This window comes from Rhincodon typus, chromosome 4 (genome assembly GCF_021869965.1).
Source record: "Rhincodon typus isolate 14 chromosome 4, sRhiTyp1.1, whole genome shotgun sequence".
In the NCBI taxonomy this organism is placed as follows: domain Eukaryota; kingdom Metazoa; phylum Chordata; class Chondrichthyes; order Orectolobiformes; family Rhincodontidae; genus Rhincodon; species Rhincodon typus.
Genome location: NC_063335.1, coordinates 85,773,722 through 85,793,055, shown reverse-complemented (window position 1 = coordinate 85,793,055; position 19,334 = coordinate 85,773,722). Strand labels below are relative to the sequence as shown.

Genomic DNA, 19,334 nt, shown 5'->3' with positions numbered 1-19,334 from the left:
ATTCAAATCAGTAACCTTTGAGACTGTAGTTAACTAGTACAATGAAGACTAACGGCTGGGAACTGGTATCCCTCACAGACTATCGAAAGAAAAAGTTGGCAAGAATGGTTCCAGAGATGAGACAGTTAGGAGGAAAGTTTGGAGAAGATGAGGCTGTTTTCCTTGGAGAACATGCAGGATTATGAGAAAAAGGCTGGCGATTGGCACGAAGTGAAAATACGCAGAGACCCATTGCAAACACAATAGGATGGATGGCCTCCCTCTGCACCGTAACAATTCTGTGATTCCCGGGCTCTGTGAATGTAAAGAATTTGAAAGTGCTGATTCTTGTGGAACAGTTTTGCAAGTGCCAGTCCTGTCTAAACTTTAAACACGAAGCGACTTTGCCTTTGAGAAACTTGAAATGGAGTGGCGGTAGTAACAATGTGCGACATTGTACACAAGTTCTGACCCTGAACTTGCAATTTCTAGCATAGAGTTCAGGAGTCAGAATCCTGGTTGATATTTACATTCCTCTTTTCTCAGGGTTAGTTATGGCAGGTCTCCTGGTTAGGTCCCAGCATCACAGATGCCAGTCTTTAATGAATTCAATTCATTTCACAGCATTTCAAGAAATGGCTGAAAACACTGGGTATTGAGAAGAGGAAGGGAGGGTCACTGGACCCAAAACGTTAACTCTGATTTTTTTTCCAGATGTTGCCAGATCTGCTGAGCTTTTCCAGCAATTTCTCTTACTGCTGTGTATACTGAGAAAATCATGGGCCATGTCAACATTCTGACAAAGTACTTAAGATGCATGTTCCAGAAATAGTTGCATACTTAGCCAAGCTGTTCCAGTGCAGATATGACTGTGGCACTTACAAGACAATGTGCAAAACTGCCCAGGATGCTCTTGTTTAAAAACACAGGAAAGATCCAACTTAGCCAATGACAGCCCCATCAGTTTACTTTTCATCATGGGCAAAGAGGTGGAAGGAGTTGTTGGCAGTGCTATTAAGTGGGACTTGAAAAAGTATAACCTTTCACTGATGCTCAGTTTGATTTCCACTGAGGCCAGCTGCTGACATCATTACAGCCTTAGTCAGAACATGGACAAAACAGCTGAATTTCAGAAGTGAGATGAGAGTGACTGCCCTTGATATCAACGTGGCATTTGACCCGGTAGGTCATCAAGAAGCCCCAGCAAAAGGAATCAAAGAAGAAACGTCCTGACAACTTTTCAACTTTCCTGTTCCTCTGATGCTGCCTGGCCTGCTGTGTTCCTCCAGCTCCACACTGTATTATCAATGGAAATCAGCATGTGTTTTATGTGTGCTTGGAGTCATACCGAGCACACAAAAAAAATTCTGTGGTTATTAGAGGTTAATCATCCGAGCACCATAATATAATTGTAGGAGATCCTCAGTATAGTGTCCTAGACCTTACCATCTTCGGTTGATTCATTAATAACATTCTCTCGATCATAAAGTCAGAAGTGGGACATTTTCTGACTATTGCACAATGTTTAGCACCATTTGCAACACCCAAGATACTGAAGCAGTCCATATCCATATGCAAGAAAACTTGGACAACATCCATGCTGGGAAGGGGCAAATAACATTTGTACCACAAAGTACCAGGCAATGACTGACTCCAACAGGACAGAATTTAACCACCACCCCTTGCTCAATGACATTACCATTGCTAAATTCCCCACTATCACTATACTGGGGATTGCAACTGACCAAAATTGAACTGGATAAGCAATATTAATATAGTGCCCACAAGATCAGTTCAGAGGCAAGGAATTCTACAGCAAGTAAATTAACTGCTCTCTCTCCAAATCCTATCCATCATTTACAAAGAACATATCCAAATTGTGAGGGAATATTTTCCACTTGCCTGAAGACTGCAGTGCCATCAATATTCAAAACGTGTAACACAAACACAAGCAGCCCTCTAGACTGACATCTTCAAAATTTGATCCCTTCACCACGGATACACAAGGGCAGCACTGTGTACCATCTATAAGTTGCACTGCAATGACTCACCAAAACTCCACCAAACACCTCTGTAATCCATGATCTCAACCACCTAGAAGGGTAAGGACAGCAGATACATAGGAACACCAGCATCTGTACATTCCCCTGCCAGGCATACACCAGCCTGAAGTGGGATTATATCACCATTCTTTCACTGTCTTTAGATCAAATCCTGCAACTCCCTTCACGGTAGCATGGTGGGGTGCCTCTATGCCCCAAAGGTTGCATTAGTTCAAGAAATCAGCACACCACTGCCTTCTCCAAGGGCAAATAGGGATTGGCAATAAATGCTGGCCTAGCAAGCAGGAAGCACAGCCACTGAACAAATAGAAGTATAGCATTCTGATTTTATTCTTGGCTGCTTCTTTACATTTCTATATCTGAAAATCAAATGTGCTACTTTAAAAATCACTTGATTCTGACCACGATAGATCTCCAAAGGGTTTGCAGGGTATAGGTCCGAACAATGAATGTATTATCTAAAGCTTGTAAATATTTTCAGTCATGATAGAAATTGGAAATTTCTCACACCATTAGCAACCAAACGCTTCTTGATGTCTCAAAACAATCAACATCAGGCATAATGACTTATACTTTTGCACAGCAACAATTTTAGGCTTAAAGTATAGGAAAGTTTGGACAAACATGCCAGCAAGTTGCCATACTTTCCAAAGGAACCTAAGTTCATAATCAAAATGGCAAGGTAATTTTAAAGTGCATTAATACAGCGTCTGAAGGTCTTGTAGTGCAGCAATGCGTAGTATCCCTGCTTCTGAGAGAGAAGCTCCAGGTTCAATTTCCAATCCAGGACACAACCAGGGAAGATGCCACAATGCCACAGAATGAACCATAACATACCACCGGCACAGACTCCAGATTAGCCATTTAACATCCTGGAGGGTGATCCAAGCCACAAGCATAATACTTAGAGAAAGGCCACTTAGATTACTGAAGATTCTTTCCAGTAGTGTTTCATTGTCAATTTCAGATATATGCAATTATAAAGAAAATTAATATACAAAATGTAAATCAAAATATTCCAATATCCTACACATACATTTAAGAAAAGGCTCTTTACACAGGGAAAATGGGTGAGTTAGAAAATTTTTCAACAGTGGTTTATCAATCACAGTACTTTTAAAAAATCAACTTTATTTCATATTGTAGATGCAGTTCTGTACTTTGCTGGACATATATTTGATGCCCACTTCTCATTTCTAAAATTGATACAAACCAAGGGAGAGAAAAACTTGTGTAAAACGTAGAATGTAGCTTGCAAAAATTTATTGTACTGTTAATTTTAACTGATTTACCAGCCACTGCACAACAGAAAAGTCACATTAACATCAAGTGATGAACACTGCACTTTCCCCTTTTCCTGCTCTCCATTATTCATGAATCCTTTTCTGGAAGGCAGTAGCTATTACATTTATGACTTCAACAATACTTAATCAGCTGTGAAACATTTTGAGTTATCCTGGAGGTTATGAACTGGACATGATGTGATAAGATGGGGTTAATTAATGAAAAATGTCATAGTAGAGGATCCTCCGGGAAGAGTGATTTTAGCAAGCTGGAATTTGAAATTCAATTTGAGGATAAGAAACGTGAGCCCCCAAATAGTGCTCAGCTGGTAAACAAAGGTAATTACAGAGACATAAGGACAGATTTGGCCTTAGTGGACTGGGCAGAAAGACTGAACAGTTGATGAACAGTGACAGACATTTAATGAGATATTCACTTCCTCCCAACTAGAATAAATTCTAAAAGAGGAGGAAAGACTATAAAGGGGCTAAGCAAGAAAGTTAAATATAACAAGGGCAAAAGCTAAGGCATACCATATTGCAAAGGTCAGTGGCAGACTAAAGGACTGGGAAACTTTTAAATACTAACAAAGTGTTACCAAAGAAGTAATATATAGGCCAAAGGTTAAGTACAAAAATGGACAGCAAAAGCTTCTATACTATAAAAAGGAAGAGAGATTAGTTAGAAAGAACGTTGGTTCCCTAGAGGACAAGAGTTGGGAGTTAATACTGGAGCACACAGAAATGGCAGAAACACTATATCAATATTTTGCCTTAGTTTTCACAGTGAGGACACTGAAACAATCCGAATAGTAACGAGTAGTGCAGTGATTACTGACCAGGAGGAACTTAAAACAACTGCCATCAGTAGTGAAAATGTACTGAGCAAACTATTCAGATTAAAGGTATATAAGTCCTGAGGGGGTTTTAGCCTACATCCTTGGGTCTTAAAGGAAGTGTCAGCAGAGATAATGGACTCATTGGTTATAATATTCCAAAATTCCTTGGATTCTGGAAAGATTCCCGGAAATTTAATGCTCTTATTCAAAAAGGGAAGCAGAAACTAAGAAACGATAGACCAGTTAGTTTAACATGGATGGTTGGGAAATTGTTGGAATCCATTATTAAGAAATTAGTAATGGGAAATTCAGAAAAGTTAACCACTTTGGTCAGAAGATTAAAAAAAAAAGTATTATCTAAATGAAGAGAAACTTTAATAAAGTGCAGACAGATCTGGGTGCCTTTATGCACAAGTCACAGGAAGTTAGTATGCAGGTACAGCTGTCAAAAAGGAGGGCAAATGGACAAAGTAGACGTAGATCAGATGTTTCCTCTTGTACGGGAAATCTAGACCAGCAGGTCATAGTTTTAGGCTAAAGAGAGGCAGATTTAAGACAGAGATGAGGAGGTATTACCTTGCTCAAAGTGTCATGAATCTTTGGTGTGGAAGACACCAAGACACTGAATACATTTTCGGAGGAGATAAACAGATCTTTAGTGGTGGATTGAGGGGTTATGAAGAATGGGTAAGAAAGTGGAGTTGAGACTGAGACAAGATCAGCCATGATTCTATTAGATGGCACAGCAGAATCAAGGGGCTGAACTGCCTCTCACTCTTAGTTCTTATGTAAACCAGCATTTTCTCCAGGTTTATTATAAGTTGCATTTATATACTCTATGACCTTTGATACAGATCCTGGTTTTGTTAACTGCACTCTCAACCTGCCCTGCCTACCAAAAGGTCTTGTTAACTGTTACGTCCAGAATCTCACCATTAATACATTTATATTTTAAAATTAGTATGAACAGCTGATTGAAAATGCTTAAAGATCTGACTGTTTGAAATATTTGCAGCCTATTAAATAAATAAATGCAAAACAAGGAATAACAAAAGTGTGAATTATGAATGGACACTGCTTGTAAATCCCAATGTGCCTGCAACAAGCACACCCTTTTAAATCAGTAAGTACTTGCTGAACTGTCTGAAATATTCACCATGCTACTTTATAAACAGCTCTTTAATCTTAATAGCGAATGCAAATATTAGTACTATTTGTCTAGTATATGCCGCTGCTCATCTGAATAACAAAGTGTGTTGTGGGGATAGTTAGTGTCAGTATGCAACTTCAGAAAGATGCATGTCAAAAGCAAGGAAAAATATTGGGATGATTGCCTGTAACGATTGTATTAGAATATTTATCACCATTCAAGTAAACCTCAATATTCAATACTAGGCCTACAGAACTCATTGGAAAGAGTAGATTTTTTTTCCTCTACTTTCCACAGCAGTTATTCAAATTTGACCCTTCCATCTTACACCTGATCCCCAACTGCCAAAAATACATTCATTTGGGGATACAGCCTGTCCATGTGCTGGCATCATTTCTTAGGCACAGACCTTGCCATTGAATCCTATAAATATTAACAAATAAAAAAGGGTCAGAAGAATTGAGAGTAAAATAAAAAAAGTGATAGGAAAAAATGTAATGGTTAATGGCTACTTTTTGGACAGGAGGAGCTTTAGATGTGAGGTTCCCCAGGAATCAGTCCTGGAATTCTTGCTTTTCCTGTTATATATTAATAATTTAGGCCCTTGTGTACGCAGGACAATTTCCAAGATAGAAAATTTGGAAGCATTGCAAACTGTGAGGAGGATAGTATCAAACTTCTAAGGGACATTGACGAGATGGTGGAGTAGAACCGATTGAAAGGTGGCAGATAAAGTTCAGGCATGATCTTATTGAACAGTGAAGCTAGGTTGAAGGGCTAAATGGCCTACTTCTGCTTCTAATTTGGACACTCATTTGACCTCAACAGGAGTATAGTGTACAGTTTTGGGCAACACACTTCAGGAAGGATATGAATGCATTCGACAGTGCAGCAGAAGCTTACAAGCATGGTTCCAGGGATGAGGAACTTTATTTATGAAGGTAGATTGGAAAGTGAGACTACTTCCTTGAGGAGGAAAAGGTGAAGATGAAGTTTGATAGAAGTTATCAAAATTATGAAAAAGTCTACACTGAGTTTTTTTTAATTCATTCATGGGATGAGGGCTTTGCAGGCTTGGCCAGCATTTATTGCCCATCTTCAGTCAATAAATGTGGAGCTGAACAAACACAGCAGGTCAGACAGCATCACAGGAGTAGGAAAGTCAATGTTTTGGGCCAAAACCCTTTATTGCCCATCTTGTTCAGTTAAGAGTCAAACACATTGCTGTTGGTCTGGAGTCACACGTAGGCCAGACCTGGTACGAATGGCACAAAAACAGACGTTGCTGGAAAAGCTCAGCAGATCTGGCAGCATGTGTGAAGAAAAAAAATCAGAGTTAAAATTTCGGGTCCGGTGACCCTTCCTCAGAACTGCAAGGTAAGAATTAGGTAAGAATGGCAGTTTCCTTCCCTAAAGGACATTAGTGAACCAAATGGATTTTTCTGACAATTGGTCATCAACAGACTCTTAATTCCAGACCATTTTTTTTTAAACTGAATTCAAATTCCACCATCAGCTGTGGCAGGATTTGAACCCGGGTCCTTAGAACATTACCTGGGTATCTGGATTAACCATTTGGCAATAATATCACTAGGCCATCACCTCCTCACTATAGACAGCATAGGGAGAAACTGCGTCCACTCATAAAAGGCTGAGAATGAGAGGGTATAGATTGAAGTGATTTGCAAAAGAAGCAAGTGCACTATGAGAAAACATTTTTTCTGCCACAGCAAGTAGTTCTGGAATGCACTGCCTGAAAATGACAGGATCAGAGCATCCAAGTTGACATCAGGTGATTATTTGAATAGAAACAATGAACAGCATTATGGGAAAAGGACAAGAGGATGGCACTAAGTCACAGTGCTCATTCGGAGAGCTGGTGCAGACAGCTGGGCTGAACAGGCCCAGTCTGCATTGTAACATTTCTGTGATTTTGTGAAACTGACAATCAATACCAGCAGCCCGCTGTTTTTAAACTGGTCTTTCAATCATCTGGTTCAAGGATCATTGATAAAGCTTGACAATTGCCTTTATTTACATGTGAAAAATAACTACAGAACAAGTTACCAGAGAACCACATCTGCTTATTAGTGAGAGTCACCACTTGCAGAAATGGAGGATTGTGGGGGAGAAGGGCTGACAGCAGGATGGTACAATGACATTTACATTATGATCAACAGGAATTTAGATAAACCTCAGACCTGTTGAATATTGCCAAAACTTTTTTTGTTTTTATTTCAGATCCCCAATGCATTGCTTAATTTAAGCCTCAAACTCACCTGCCTGCTAGAAAACCAGAATTTTCTTTCATGAAAGGTGGAAAGGTACACAGCATATAACATTCCACTTGCAATTGCTGCCCAGCTGCCAAAGAAAAACTTTACCCACTGATGAACTGCAGCTGCAAAACATTAAAAAGAACTTGCAAACATATAGAAAACATAGAAACTTCAGACATAGTCTTTTAAATTTTTAAATACAGACTAGAATAACAATAATTTGTATACATAAACATATCCACTTGCAATTGTTGAAAGCAACAGTATTAATTAACATAGTTAACTTTTACAATTGAATGTGCCTCTTTTCCGCCTTAAGGTCAAGGTCAGAACAGGTGCAACTTAGCGCAGTACAACACATTAACTCATTGTTATAAGTCAAAATTAATTCGGAAACAATGTTAAACAAAATTATAGTCCAGTCCTATTGGATTGCTTATTTATAAAACCATAGGCTGTCTTTGTGCAACTCTGTTCCACAATGACCTGTGCATAAGGGTATAATTACAATTAAATTTAATTGTAATTTACAGATAATGTTCAAGCTAAATTTCAACTAAGTTTGGATAGCCCTGAGAGTTTGGAACAATTGGTTCTTCCAACATGCATTGATTTGTTTTTTTCTTACATTAGATACTGGATTCCCAGAATTATTCCAAACATCAAATAGTAATTGTTTTTTGGAACAAAGCAATGCCAAATTCAACAGGCCAGGCAGCATCAGAGGAGCAGGAAAGTTGATATTTTGGGTCCGGACACGAAACGTCAGCTTTCCGACTCCTCTGATGCTGCCTGGCCTGCCGTGTTCCTCCAGCTCCACACTGTTATTTCCAACTCCAGCATCAGCAATTCTTACTACCTCTGATGCCAAATTCAAATTGTTCAAATTCAAAACAGCATAAACTCAAAATTGATGTGCAGCAGCAGACAGAAATTTAAAACATCAAACAGAGCTGGTTCACAAGGGAAAAAGGTACATGGCCACAGTGAAACAGATAATGCATTTCAGATTCCAGTCATTTTATATTTATCCCAAATTTACAAAATTACTAAATTGATTTAGTAATACTTTTATTAGGAGATATTTGCAAGCACTTCTGGAAAAATTTAATTCTGTGACATGCATATCTTTATGAAAACTGCGAACACTATAAATATTGATAACACTGCAGAGGGATTTAGGAAGAGCAAAATACTACATTAAAGGGTACTACTCCTATCTTTAGTCAGAGCTGCTGTGAGCTTGGGCAGAGTATTTGACGATTGTAAAATGATAGGGCGGGGGGGGGGAAGAAAAAGAGTGCGTGGTCCCCTTAAAAGACTTGTTTTTAGGTTTGGAAAATTAAAAAGATCTGCAGGCAGCAGCAGTTGCACAGGGAGTTCTTGAAATTGAACATTGCATCAAAAGGCTATACCGTTAGCAGGAAAAAGCAGTATTTTTATCAAGACAACAGGTTTTTGAATTTAGCCAATTAATTTAAACCAGGCCCTAGATACCAAAACCCAATTAAATTTAAATCTGATGCTTTTGACAACCTAGAACCAATTAATAGGTCATCAAGGGTATGAAAGAAGAGGTTATTTGAAAACCGGGGTGAGAGCAAACTACCATCTATTAAGAGGACAGTTCTCAACAGCCATCAGCTCTATAGAAAGTGAAAGTTACTGGCTCTCCCAGAAATCTCCAAGCTCTCAGATTAAGCACCATCTAAATGAAGGTTCTATGGCACTCTTAGCTAATATTCTTGACATAAGAATTTGATGGAGGAATGTGTTCCTAACTGGAAAACAGCAGAGAAGACAAACAACATTCTGGAAGACTTATCCTGGCTGTAATTTTGACAGACTTTTTTTTTCTTATTATTACTTTGGTTCATATAAGTGGGACTTGTATTTATTGGAACAGCATACCATTAGAACTTCATTTTATTCAGGAATACTTAGTAGTTAAGGGGGAATTGTTTGGTTTGATAATTTGTTCACTGTTCTGTCAGATAAATAAATTGTTACTTGTTGATTATAAAGTGAGTATCAGGGATTTCTTTCATTTAACCACTCCTTTAGAACAGATTTGGGGTAAGAGGCAGATTATACTACATCACACACTTCCTTCAACAGATTACGAGGTCAGGCAAGCTTCTCTGGGGGTTTCGCAGACAGGTGTCGACCACCCCTTTGTAACAGAATTGTCTCAATTCTGAGAGAAGGTTGTAAACTGAACTATAAGTGGAGAATTAGATAACATAGGGGTGGAAGGTGGCACCGCTTTTATCTCCATTTATTTTGGACAAATAATTGAAACCAATGTTGTTCGCAACGGAAATCATAAGCACACAGGCACAAATGAAGAAACTTGAGACTAGTGAGCTTGAGAAATCATACAGGCAATCACATTCAACAGTAAAAGGTTCAATTGCATCTTGTATGTCTATGGCACATTTGGGTTAATAAAACATCTAAAGGCACAGGTTACAAAAGAAAAAAAAGACACTGAATATAATAAAGATTTACTACAGCAGAAGGCTAAAAGCTTAGTCAAAAGGGCAAGTTTTTAACGAATGTCTTAAAGGAAGAAAATGAGGTGGAGAGGAAGCGAGGTTTTAGTGTAGAGTGTAATGTCTAAAGGCAAGGCCAGAAATGGTAGAGGGATTAAATTTGGGGATGCTCAAGAAACAAACATGAGCGGGGCACAAACATCTCAGAGGGTTGTATGGCTATTTTATTGCACAATTCTAACTGTCATTGCGAAGGCAATTGTAAACTGGCTTCTTGAATACAACCAAGTGGCTTTTCTAGATCATGTCAGAAGCCATTTAAGAGTCAACCACATTGTTCAGGATGTGGAGATGTATGTAGGATAGACTGTGTCAGGGTGATGTATCATAGGAAAGGATATCCATGATTGAACCCCCAGAGAAGATAACTACATGAGATGAAATAAGTAGAGAAACAGTGGAGGCAATCACACTCAACAGTAAAAAGAATAGCAGCATCTTTTACTTTATAGCATCTTTGGGATAATAAAACATTTGAAGGCACAAATTATTTTTTTAAAAAAGCCCAATAAGCCCAAAACCTTCCCTTTGGGGTGAAATGAGGGAGCAACAAACCAAGAGAACCCAGAAAGAAGGAAAAGACAGGCTTTTAACAGGTACAAAGGGAAAAAAAAAAATCAACTGAGGCCCTGGTGGAGTAAAGTTCAGAGGTGAACTTAAAAAAGCAATTAGGAGAGCAAAGAGGGACAGAAAAGAAAGGTAAGATTAGGGAGATGCCCAAGATATTCCATAAGTATATCAAGTGGGAGGCAATGACCTAGAGGTACTGCCACTAGTCTATTAAGCCAGGTTTAAGTCCCCGTGGCAGACGGTGGAATTTAAATTCAATAAATATCTGGAATTAAAACTCTAATAATGACCATGAAACCATTGCCGATTGTTGGAAAAATTCCAACTGGTTCACTAATACCATTCAGGGAAGGAAATCTGCCATCCTTTCCTAGCCTGGCCTCCACGTGACTCCAGACCCAAAGCAAGTGGGTAACTCTCAAGTGCCCGCTGATGTGGCCTGAAATAGCAAGCCACTTAGTTGTAAAAATCACTATAAAAATGTCTAACAAAGAAACAAAACCAGATGGACTACCTGGGGAATTACAGACCAGAGAATCTCATCGGTGGAAGGAAAACTGCCAAAGAAAATTCTAAAGAACGAGCAAGCACGGTTTGGTCAGGGATAGTCAGCATGGCTTTGTCAGAGGGAGATCATACCTAACAAATTTGCCTGAATTTTGAGTAGGTGACCAGGTGTATAGATGATGGTAGTGCACTTGATGTATTTAATATGGATTTCAACAAAGCTTTTGACACAGTCTCCAAAACTGATCAAGAAGGTAACTTGGCTAGTTGGATCCAAAATCAGCTAACTGTAGGAGAAAGAGGATGGTGGTAGAAGGTAGCTTGTGTGACTGGAGGCTGGTATCCAGTAGCGAATCACAAGGATCATTACTGGGTGCCTTATTGTTTGTGACATATGTAAGTGATAGAGAAGAAAATATGACAGTATGAAATGCAAGTTTGTAGATGACACAAATATCGGCCAGATAGTTGACAGTGAGGAAGAAGGTCTTAGGTTGGATTGGTCAGATCAATAGCAGATGGGTTTTAACACTCAATGAATGATGGAATACTAGGGAGCTCAGAGAAACAGATGAAGAATAAAGAACAATACGGCACAGGAATAGGCCCTTCAGCCCTCCAAGCCTGTGCCAACACATTTTGCCCTTCTATACTAAAACTATCTTCACTTACAGGATGAGCATTTTTGCCAGTGAAAGTTGTGCCATTTGTTTGGTCCTTGCAGCTGTCACATTTGAACAGTTCTCAGTCTATGGAAGTTGAGAGATGTGAATATGAAGCTTGCACGAAAATTAAACATGAGACTTCACATTAATGCAGCTTTGAGGCCTGCCAGGGATGGTAGGCAAACAATGGGGCTTTGGTGCTTAAGCACTGTCTGTGGCTAGGTGTATGTGATATTGGTAGGATAAAAATCTTGGGGTGCTTAGGCACAGATCCCTGAAGGTGACAGGACAGGTTGATAGGGTAGCTAAGAAGCCATACAGAACACTTTCCTTTCAGTCATGGCATAAATTATAACAACAATGAGGTTATGTTGGAGTTGTACAGAAGTTTAGTTAGGCTACAGCTGGAGTTCTGTGTGCACTCCTGGTCACCACACTATATAAAAGGATATAAGTGCACTGGAGGGGTGCAAAGAACATTCACCAGGATGTTGCCTGGGATGGAGCAGTTTAGCTATGAACAGAGGCTGGATAAGGTCAGATTGTTTTCATTAGAGCAGAGAAAGCTGAGTGGAGACCTGATTGGAGTGTGTAAGATTACGATCGACATGGACAGGCTGGATAAAAAGCAGCTGTTCCCTTTAGTTGAAGGGTCAATAACAAGGGGGAATATTTTTAAGGTGAAAGTCAGGTGGTTTAAGAGGGGATTTGAGGAAAAGTTTGGGTAGGTGGGAATCTCAAATGCACTGCGTTTGAGGGGGGTAGTTGAGGCAGAAAACCTCAGAAGCTTTAAAAGTACTTGGATGGGCACTTGAAATGTCATAGTATTCAAGGCTATTTGCCAAGTATTGGAAAGTAGGAGGCAATGTACATTTGAACTAGGTTTTTTTTGTCCGTTCAGACTCGGTACTGTATGATTCTACAAAGATTACGGAGATATAGAGAAGTGATGCCATGAAAGGCATTTGGGTTGCTTACCTTTATTAGCTGAGACATAAAGTTTAAGAGCAGGGAGACTTTGTTGGAGCTGTATAAAACATTGGTTAGGCCACTGCTTGATTAGTGTGTGCAAATCTAGAATCCATATTATAGGAGGGATGTGACTGAAGTGAGAGGATGCAAAGGAGATTTAACAGGATGTTGCCTGGGCTTGAAGAAGGTTTTAGTTATGAGGAGATATTAGATAAACTGGTAGTGAGTGTGAGAAGTCTTTTCTTAAACACCATAAATTGGTTTCTTGTGATGACAAGCGAGTTCTATTCTTCCCAAGTATTTCTCATTCAATACAATAACACCTGCATTGTTTACACCAGTCTCTAAGTGAAATAAAACTGAGAATAAATTACTTGGCACAATTTCTACTGATAATAAATGTTAGCTGCTAACTATGACAATCTTTAGACAGAAATCTTTAAAATGTCATTGCAGGTAAAAGAAAGAAAAGAGGATCACACTGCTAGCGGTTATGTTTCTTAACTTTTGAAATCTCACGATGGCAACTCAAGAATGTAATTAATTTAACTCTGAAATAAACTAGAAAGTTAGCATCAGTGAGGGTGATGATGAAACTACCTGATGTAAAAACTGAGCTAGTACACTATGTTTTCTAGGAAAGCCATCTGCCATTCCTACCCAGACGAGCCTACATATGTTTCCAGATTCACAGCAATATGGTTGACTTTTAATTGCCTCTGAAATGGCCTAGCAAGCAACTCATTAGTATCAAGAATCCAGTTCAATCTTCTCAAGGGCAATTAGCGAGGTGCAATAAATGAACCATACAATCTACCTAGATAGCGGTGATCCCCTCAATTTTGTTTCTTGAGCGCTCCCAATGTTAACCTTTCCACCATTTCTGGATATGCCTTTAGCAATTAAACTCATTAAACAAATTTGCTTTAAATGCTGGTCTTGTCAGCGGAACACACCCCACAAATGAACAAAATTTCAAAAAAAAAATTAACTATGCTCACATTTGCTCTTTGCATCCTTGCTTCCTATGCCGACTATTTTGTCTTTCAATGTCAGTTTTGCTGCGTTCACCTCCTCTTTTTCTTCCTTCTTTTCTTCCTCCTTGGAAAGGATTTCCTCGGAACAGACTTGCTCACCCTCATCCTTTGGAGCAGACTCTGCATCTGCTACCACTACTGACTTGGTCTCCTCCTGAATGGCGGGTTCTTCTAAACATTTCTGTGTTCTCTTTCTCAGTTCTGTCATTTCACCTACAGAGTTAAACCTTCAATGATATTGAAAACATTAAATTGCTTGGAACAATAGAACACTCCGAATTCACTTCCCAAAAAATTGGAAATTACCATTATTCACCATTGGCATCTCTGGCATAAAAATAACTTAGAACAAAGTGGTTGCTCTTCAACAGGTACACAGTCAAATTTTTTTTTCTCATCAGACAGATAAACAGAAATGTTGTAGCTTTAAAAATACTAAATACCGTATATTCAATCCTACAACAGCTGCCAGATCTAAAGATTTTAAATATCTGGAATTTGTTGCTAAAATTTAAATAATAATATTAGAGCTACTCCCTCAAAATATTTACTGCCCCAATTAAATGGCTTAGTATGCCATAGCAAATAGAAAATAAAATATTAAAGAATAATTCATATTTTACACCTGGTATATATTCTGTTGAGGCATAAAAGCTCCACAAGAAATATAGTCTAACTGGTCCTAACTAAGACAGTACAGCTGTTAAGAGAGTTAAAGACGTCTCGCAATCAATGTCATTTCTGGCTTTCGGTTTTGTTTCTGATTTATAGACTGATTTATGGGATATAGGGTAAAGGCAGCCATATGGAGTTAAATCGCAGATCAGCCATGGTCCCACTGGATGGCAGAACAGGTTCAAGGGCCTGAATGGCATACTCCTGGTTTCATGTTCCTATTCCTGTGATCCCACTTTCCTATGTCAGAATACCGAACCTCAAATGTGTGAGCCAGAAGCCAATGGAGAAATATATACATTTGGAAAATTGGAAGAATGTTATGCACAGTGTGCACAAGCTCCTTTATTAGTTACTGCACATATTTAATAAGTATGAAACTGGAAAACTATTTTATCATATTGCATTATTTCATTATCCATGACAACCTTCTGGTCAGTGGCCACCCAGAGAGATAAGAAGTGTCACTCAGGCATATTTTATCTTGTTGAAAATTTGACACTGTTTGACCTGTTGGAGGGTTCATTAAATCTTCAACATTGTGTTTTGGGCAAGCAGACCATGCCACTGTTTTTGCTGCAGTAGCTTTTTCATGTGGGCATCAGGTTTGTTGTGTTGGCAGCATCGAAACTCAGTCTATTGATCACAGTCATCGAAAGGCATGAGCCACCGTGAAAGTCAAGCTCTACCACAATGCCAGGAATAGTCAGATGTGTTTACTGTTTGGTAACTACTAGTGTTGCTGGGTGGACTACCGGTAATGGGCTCAAACTGTTTGCACCATTGAACTAACTGAATGGTTAGTCTGTAGATCTTTCAGTGTTTCCAGACTTCAAATGTCTGGACTGGAGAGGTTATGGTGAATTAGATTTAGGGAAAACACAATGTTAACAAAATAAGCAAGAAGCTAGAGGATTGGGAGGATTTTAGGTTTTACTAGAGAATAACCAAGAAATTATGAAAAAGTAAGCAGCAAGAAAACTTAAATATTGTAAAAGCTGATATATGGACGTATGAAACAAAGAGACTGGAAAAATTCAACACAAATCCCTTACAGGCAGAGAAAAGAAAAATTATGGTGGGAAATAAGGAAATTGCAGAGACACTAAACAAATACATTTCAATCCATCTCTGTGACAATTAGTGGACAAGGATGAGACTCTGCAGAAATACAGTGCCTGCCAAAACAAAGGGCACCCTGAATGATCCAAGGGATCACTGAAAATTTAATCTAACTACTGAACTAATCTTGCTCAGAAGACAAAAAAAGTCTTCAAGACTGTGTGACTTCAAACAAACTCATACACTGGGAGCTATGATGGAGGGAGATATTTATCTGTGGTTTATATGGAGTTGGTAAGAAATTAAATTCAGACATACTTATTTATTACTGTATTGCACACAAGAAATATTTAATATGTGTAATTTACACTTAACAGCACAAATTTACTTATCTAACTGACAGACAAGTAGTAAAATAATGGCCATTGGTTTATGGTGGCTCAGTGGTTAGCACTGCTGCCTTACGGTGCCAGGGACCTGAGCTCCATTCCACTCTCAGGCAACTTGTGTGGGTTTCCTCTGGGTGCTCTGGTTTCCTCCCACAGTCGAAAGACGTGAGGTTAGGTGGATTGGCCATGTTAAATTACCCACCGTGTCCAGGGATGCACAGGCTAGGTGGCTTAGCCGTGGGAAATGCAGGGTTACAGGGATAGACAAAGGAGGTGAGTCTGGGTGGGTTGCTCTTCAGAGGATCAGTGTGGACTTAATAGGGATTCTATTTATTATTCACAGTGCTTTATGTGCTTAAAACATTTCAATGGAATCTAAAATTTACTCAGACAAGTACATCTGAAATAAATGCAAATGTACCTCGGAGTTTGAGTTGAAACAATTTCAGAATCCAAGGTGACAAGAAAGACAATGTGACGCATCAGAGTGCAAGTTCTGGATCAAACGCTTCAAATGGTAGTTAGCCAAGAAGCAAATTGTAATAGTACAAGAAAAAGTTGATTGTTCTGGGGCAGAAAGGAGAATGACTAGAGAAAGAAATTATTTTCTCTAACAAGCTTGAAGTAGATGTCTCCAAAATAAAAGATTATATAATTTTGTGACAATGAATGATGTATTTTGGAAGGATGAATGAAGCAATGTAAACTAAATATTGCAATCCTAAAGAAACTGCAGGATCAGGGACACCAAGAATGCTTGAAAAAAGGCAGGCCATGCCAAAAAGAAGAGAACACAGTTTACGGTAATCAGCAAAATAATCAGAGGGAGGTAAGCAGATTTTTTTTTTAAATTACAGAAATTCATTATGATCTAGAGTGAGCACCTACAAGGTCACTGGAAACAAATTCAACACTTTCAAAATTAGATAAATATCTGAAGGATGCAAAACGGCAATGTTATCATGAATGAACAGTTGAGTGGAACAAAGCTTTTCAAAACAGCCAACACAATGATGTCGGGCTGAACGGTGTCCTTTTAAGCTGCATTCTACCATTCCTCTGAGTCAAAGTAGGACAATCAAATGCATTCAATTGGCCGACTAGCTCAAGCGTGGATGGACAAAATGAGCAATACAAGGCCCAACAGTTAGAAAAATGTACTCTATCTTCACATTTCAGTCTAAAAATTGTAAATAGTTCTGCTTCTCTCAGCTGCTAAAGAAAGAGAATTTCTGTGAAGATTAAAAAAAAATGCAACAAGTGAACATGCAGTTATTTTGAGTCATCTTGGAGCTACTGATCTAGGATTGGAAAAGTTTTGTAAAATCAGATTAAGAAGCAGGAATTCATGTTTAATAATCTGGATAATTTTACACCACCCAAGTATTAAGAAAAGGAAGATTAGCATCTGAAACCAAATAAGAAGAATTTCAGCCTGAGTGATAGATCTTAGGATTGCAGTAGCGAACTAAGCTAACTGGCTAAACATCAACAGTGCTGTGGGCTACTGATTTTTAAATCATTTATAGGGTATGGATTTTGATGGTTTGCCTAACATTTATTGCAAATTTTTAAAATCTATCCTCTAGTCAGTAGGCAGGAAGCAGAGTTTGTGGCAGGGACTGAAGGCAACAGCTTTTCTGTCGCCCCAGCCTTTACAAGGTACTGTCAGCAACCGATTTGACTGGAAGATGCCAGAAGTGAGCCCAGTTATGGTCCTATCTGCAGCACACACCTATACTTGCGATCAAGTGTCACTTAGCGATAATCAGAAGCAAAAGACTTTGCTGACCTTCCCTCCAGTTCAGCAGTGCTGAGGCCGATTACAAAGTCCCAGATTTGATCAGATAACTCAAAGATTTCCAATTGAAAAGCAGAAACATTTGGTCTGCAAAGCTTAATAGTGATCTGAGAATGATCCCATCCAAAGATGAAATTTGTTCAAAACGGTGATAGATTTTTTTGAGCATTTTTTTTAAAAAAATCACCTTTTTAGTATTGCAACTTTTCAACTGATCCCTGTACTTTGTTTTTCACCTAACACCAAGGCGCACATGAACCTAACTACATGCCAATCGTATGCTTCAAACCAACAGGGCCACTGCTATTTTTTAAACTGACTTAACTAAGCCTCATATAACACATTTAACAATCGATCGCACAACGCACGTCCACAATCCATGCTTCCAGAGCTCAGATGTATTTACACCAAGGCAGGAAGGGCACTCAGGCTGTCTTCCTGTTTTAAAAGCCCCTGGTTCAATTTACGGATGTAATTTGCAACTATGGAAACCCGACCGCGGGTATAATCAATTCGGCATTTTTTTTTAAAAAAAAGAGAATAAAATGCAATTCAAATCTTATTTTGGCCACTCAGTTTTTGCAAGATACATTGATGAAGACAGATACAAACCTGGTACATTCATAGCCCGAGCCAGCGAGCATGCGCGCGCCGCCTGTGTGTGCGTGCGCTGCTTGGACAATTGCAGCTTTTGCAGATAAACAGCAAAGCAGCAGAAGCTGCTGCAAAATGCAGTAGCAAGCATTTATAGCTGTATAACCATTTGCAATCTTAGGATGCTAACTTTACCGATAATCAAACGACCTATTAACCTTTCTGTCCAGTCAGAATTCCCCGCGTGGGTGCTGCAAGTAATTGTGTCCGACTGGTTCAAAACATGGTTCCCAGGCATCAAAAAAAAAAGCTCCCTTAACGAGGAAGTTTCAGCCTTGTTATAATCCTTCATTTCCTCGTTAGGGAAGGTGTATTCATTGACATATTCATTGAAATATCTGATCGCATTCTGTTTACCTACCATTGTTGATAGTGAAGGCCAATGAAACAAAAACATCGTGTAAAAAGTGTGCAGGGCTTGAGAGTTCAGTACAGTTTGTATTGATGCCAGTTCATGTGAATAGTGAACAACTCAGACCCTTGACTGAAATCTGTTTGGATAGATCTTTTTAATTTTATCGTGGTGGTGTCTCTGAAACATAAACACACTGCTGCAGATTTGGTATTAACAACAGAACTACTTTGTTGTGCGAAAGAATTGAAGATAGCTAGAACAAACCAAATTATTTACATGTAACACTTCAGGTCTGGAAGTTCTACCATATTCTTTAAACTGACATAATTTATTTTAACAATTCTAAACTATATTCTCTCTTTTTCAGGAACAAATGCTTTAGACTTACAGCTTCAACCAAAACCTTGCCAAAAAGTGCTCAAAGTGCAACTAAAAAAAGCACTTCAGTGTATGGGTGCTTCCCCAAATCAAAACCCTATTTTAAAAAAAGTCAATCCTT

At 38.8% G+C, this 19,334-nt stretch overlaps 1 protein-coding gene across 2 annotated transcripts in view; it reads right to left on the bottom strand.

The window, feature by feature from the left end:
• Positions 1-18,517, bottom strand: part of LOC109912830 (dpy-19 like 4) — an 86,545-nt gene extending 68,028 nt beyond the window's left edge. Inside the window, exons 1-3 of one of the 2 annotated variants that reach the window (XM_020512271.2) lie at positions 18,439-18,500; positions 13,864-14,112; positions 7,594-7,715 (exon numbers count right to left, since the gene is read on the bottom strand). In XM_020512271.2, the coding sequence (XP_020367860.1) occupies positions 7,594-7,715; positions 13,864-14,112; positions 18,439-18,451 (384 nt within the window). In that variant the 5' untranslated portion in view covers positions 18,452-18,500. Of the gene's footprint in view, positions 1-7,593; positions 7,716-13,863; positions 14,113-18,438 lie in introns of both variants that reach the window. The other variant, XM_048595981.1, reaches the window with a different exon arrangement.
• Positions 18,518-19,334: the final 817 nt, after the last annotated feature.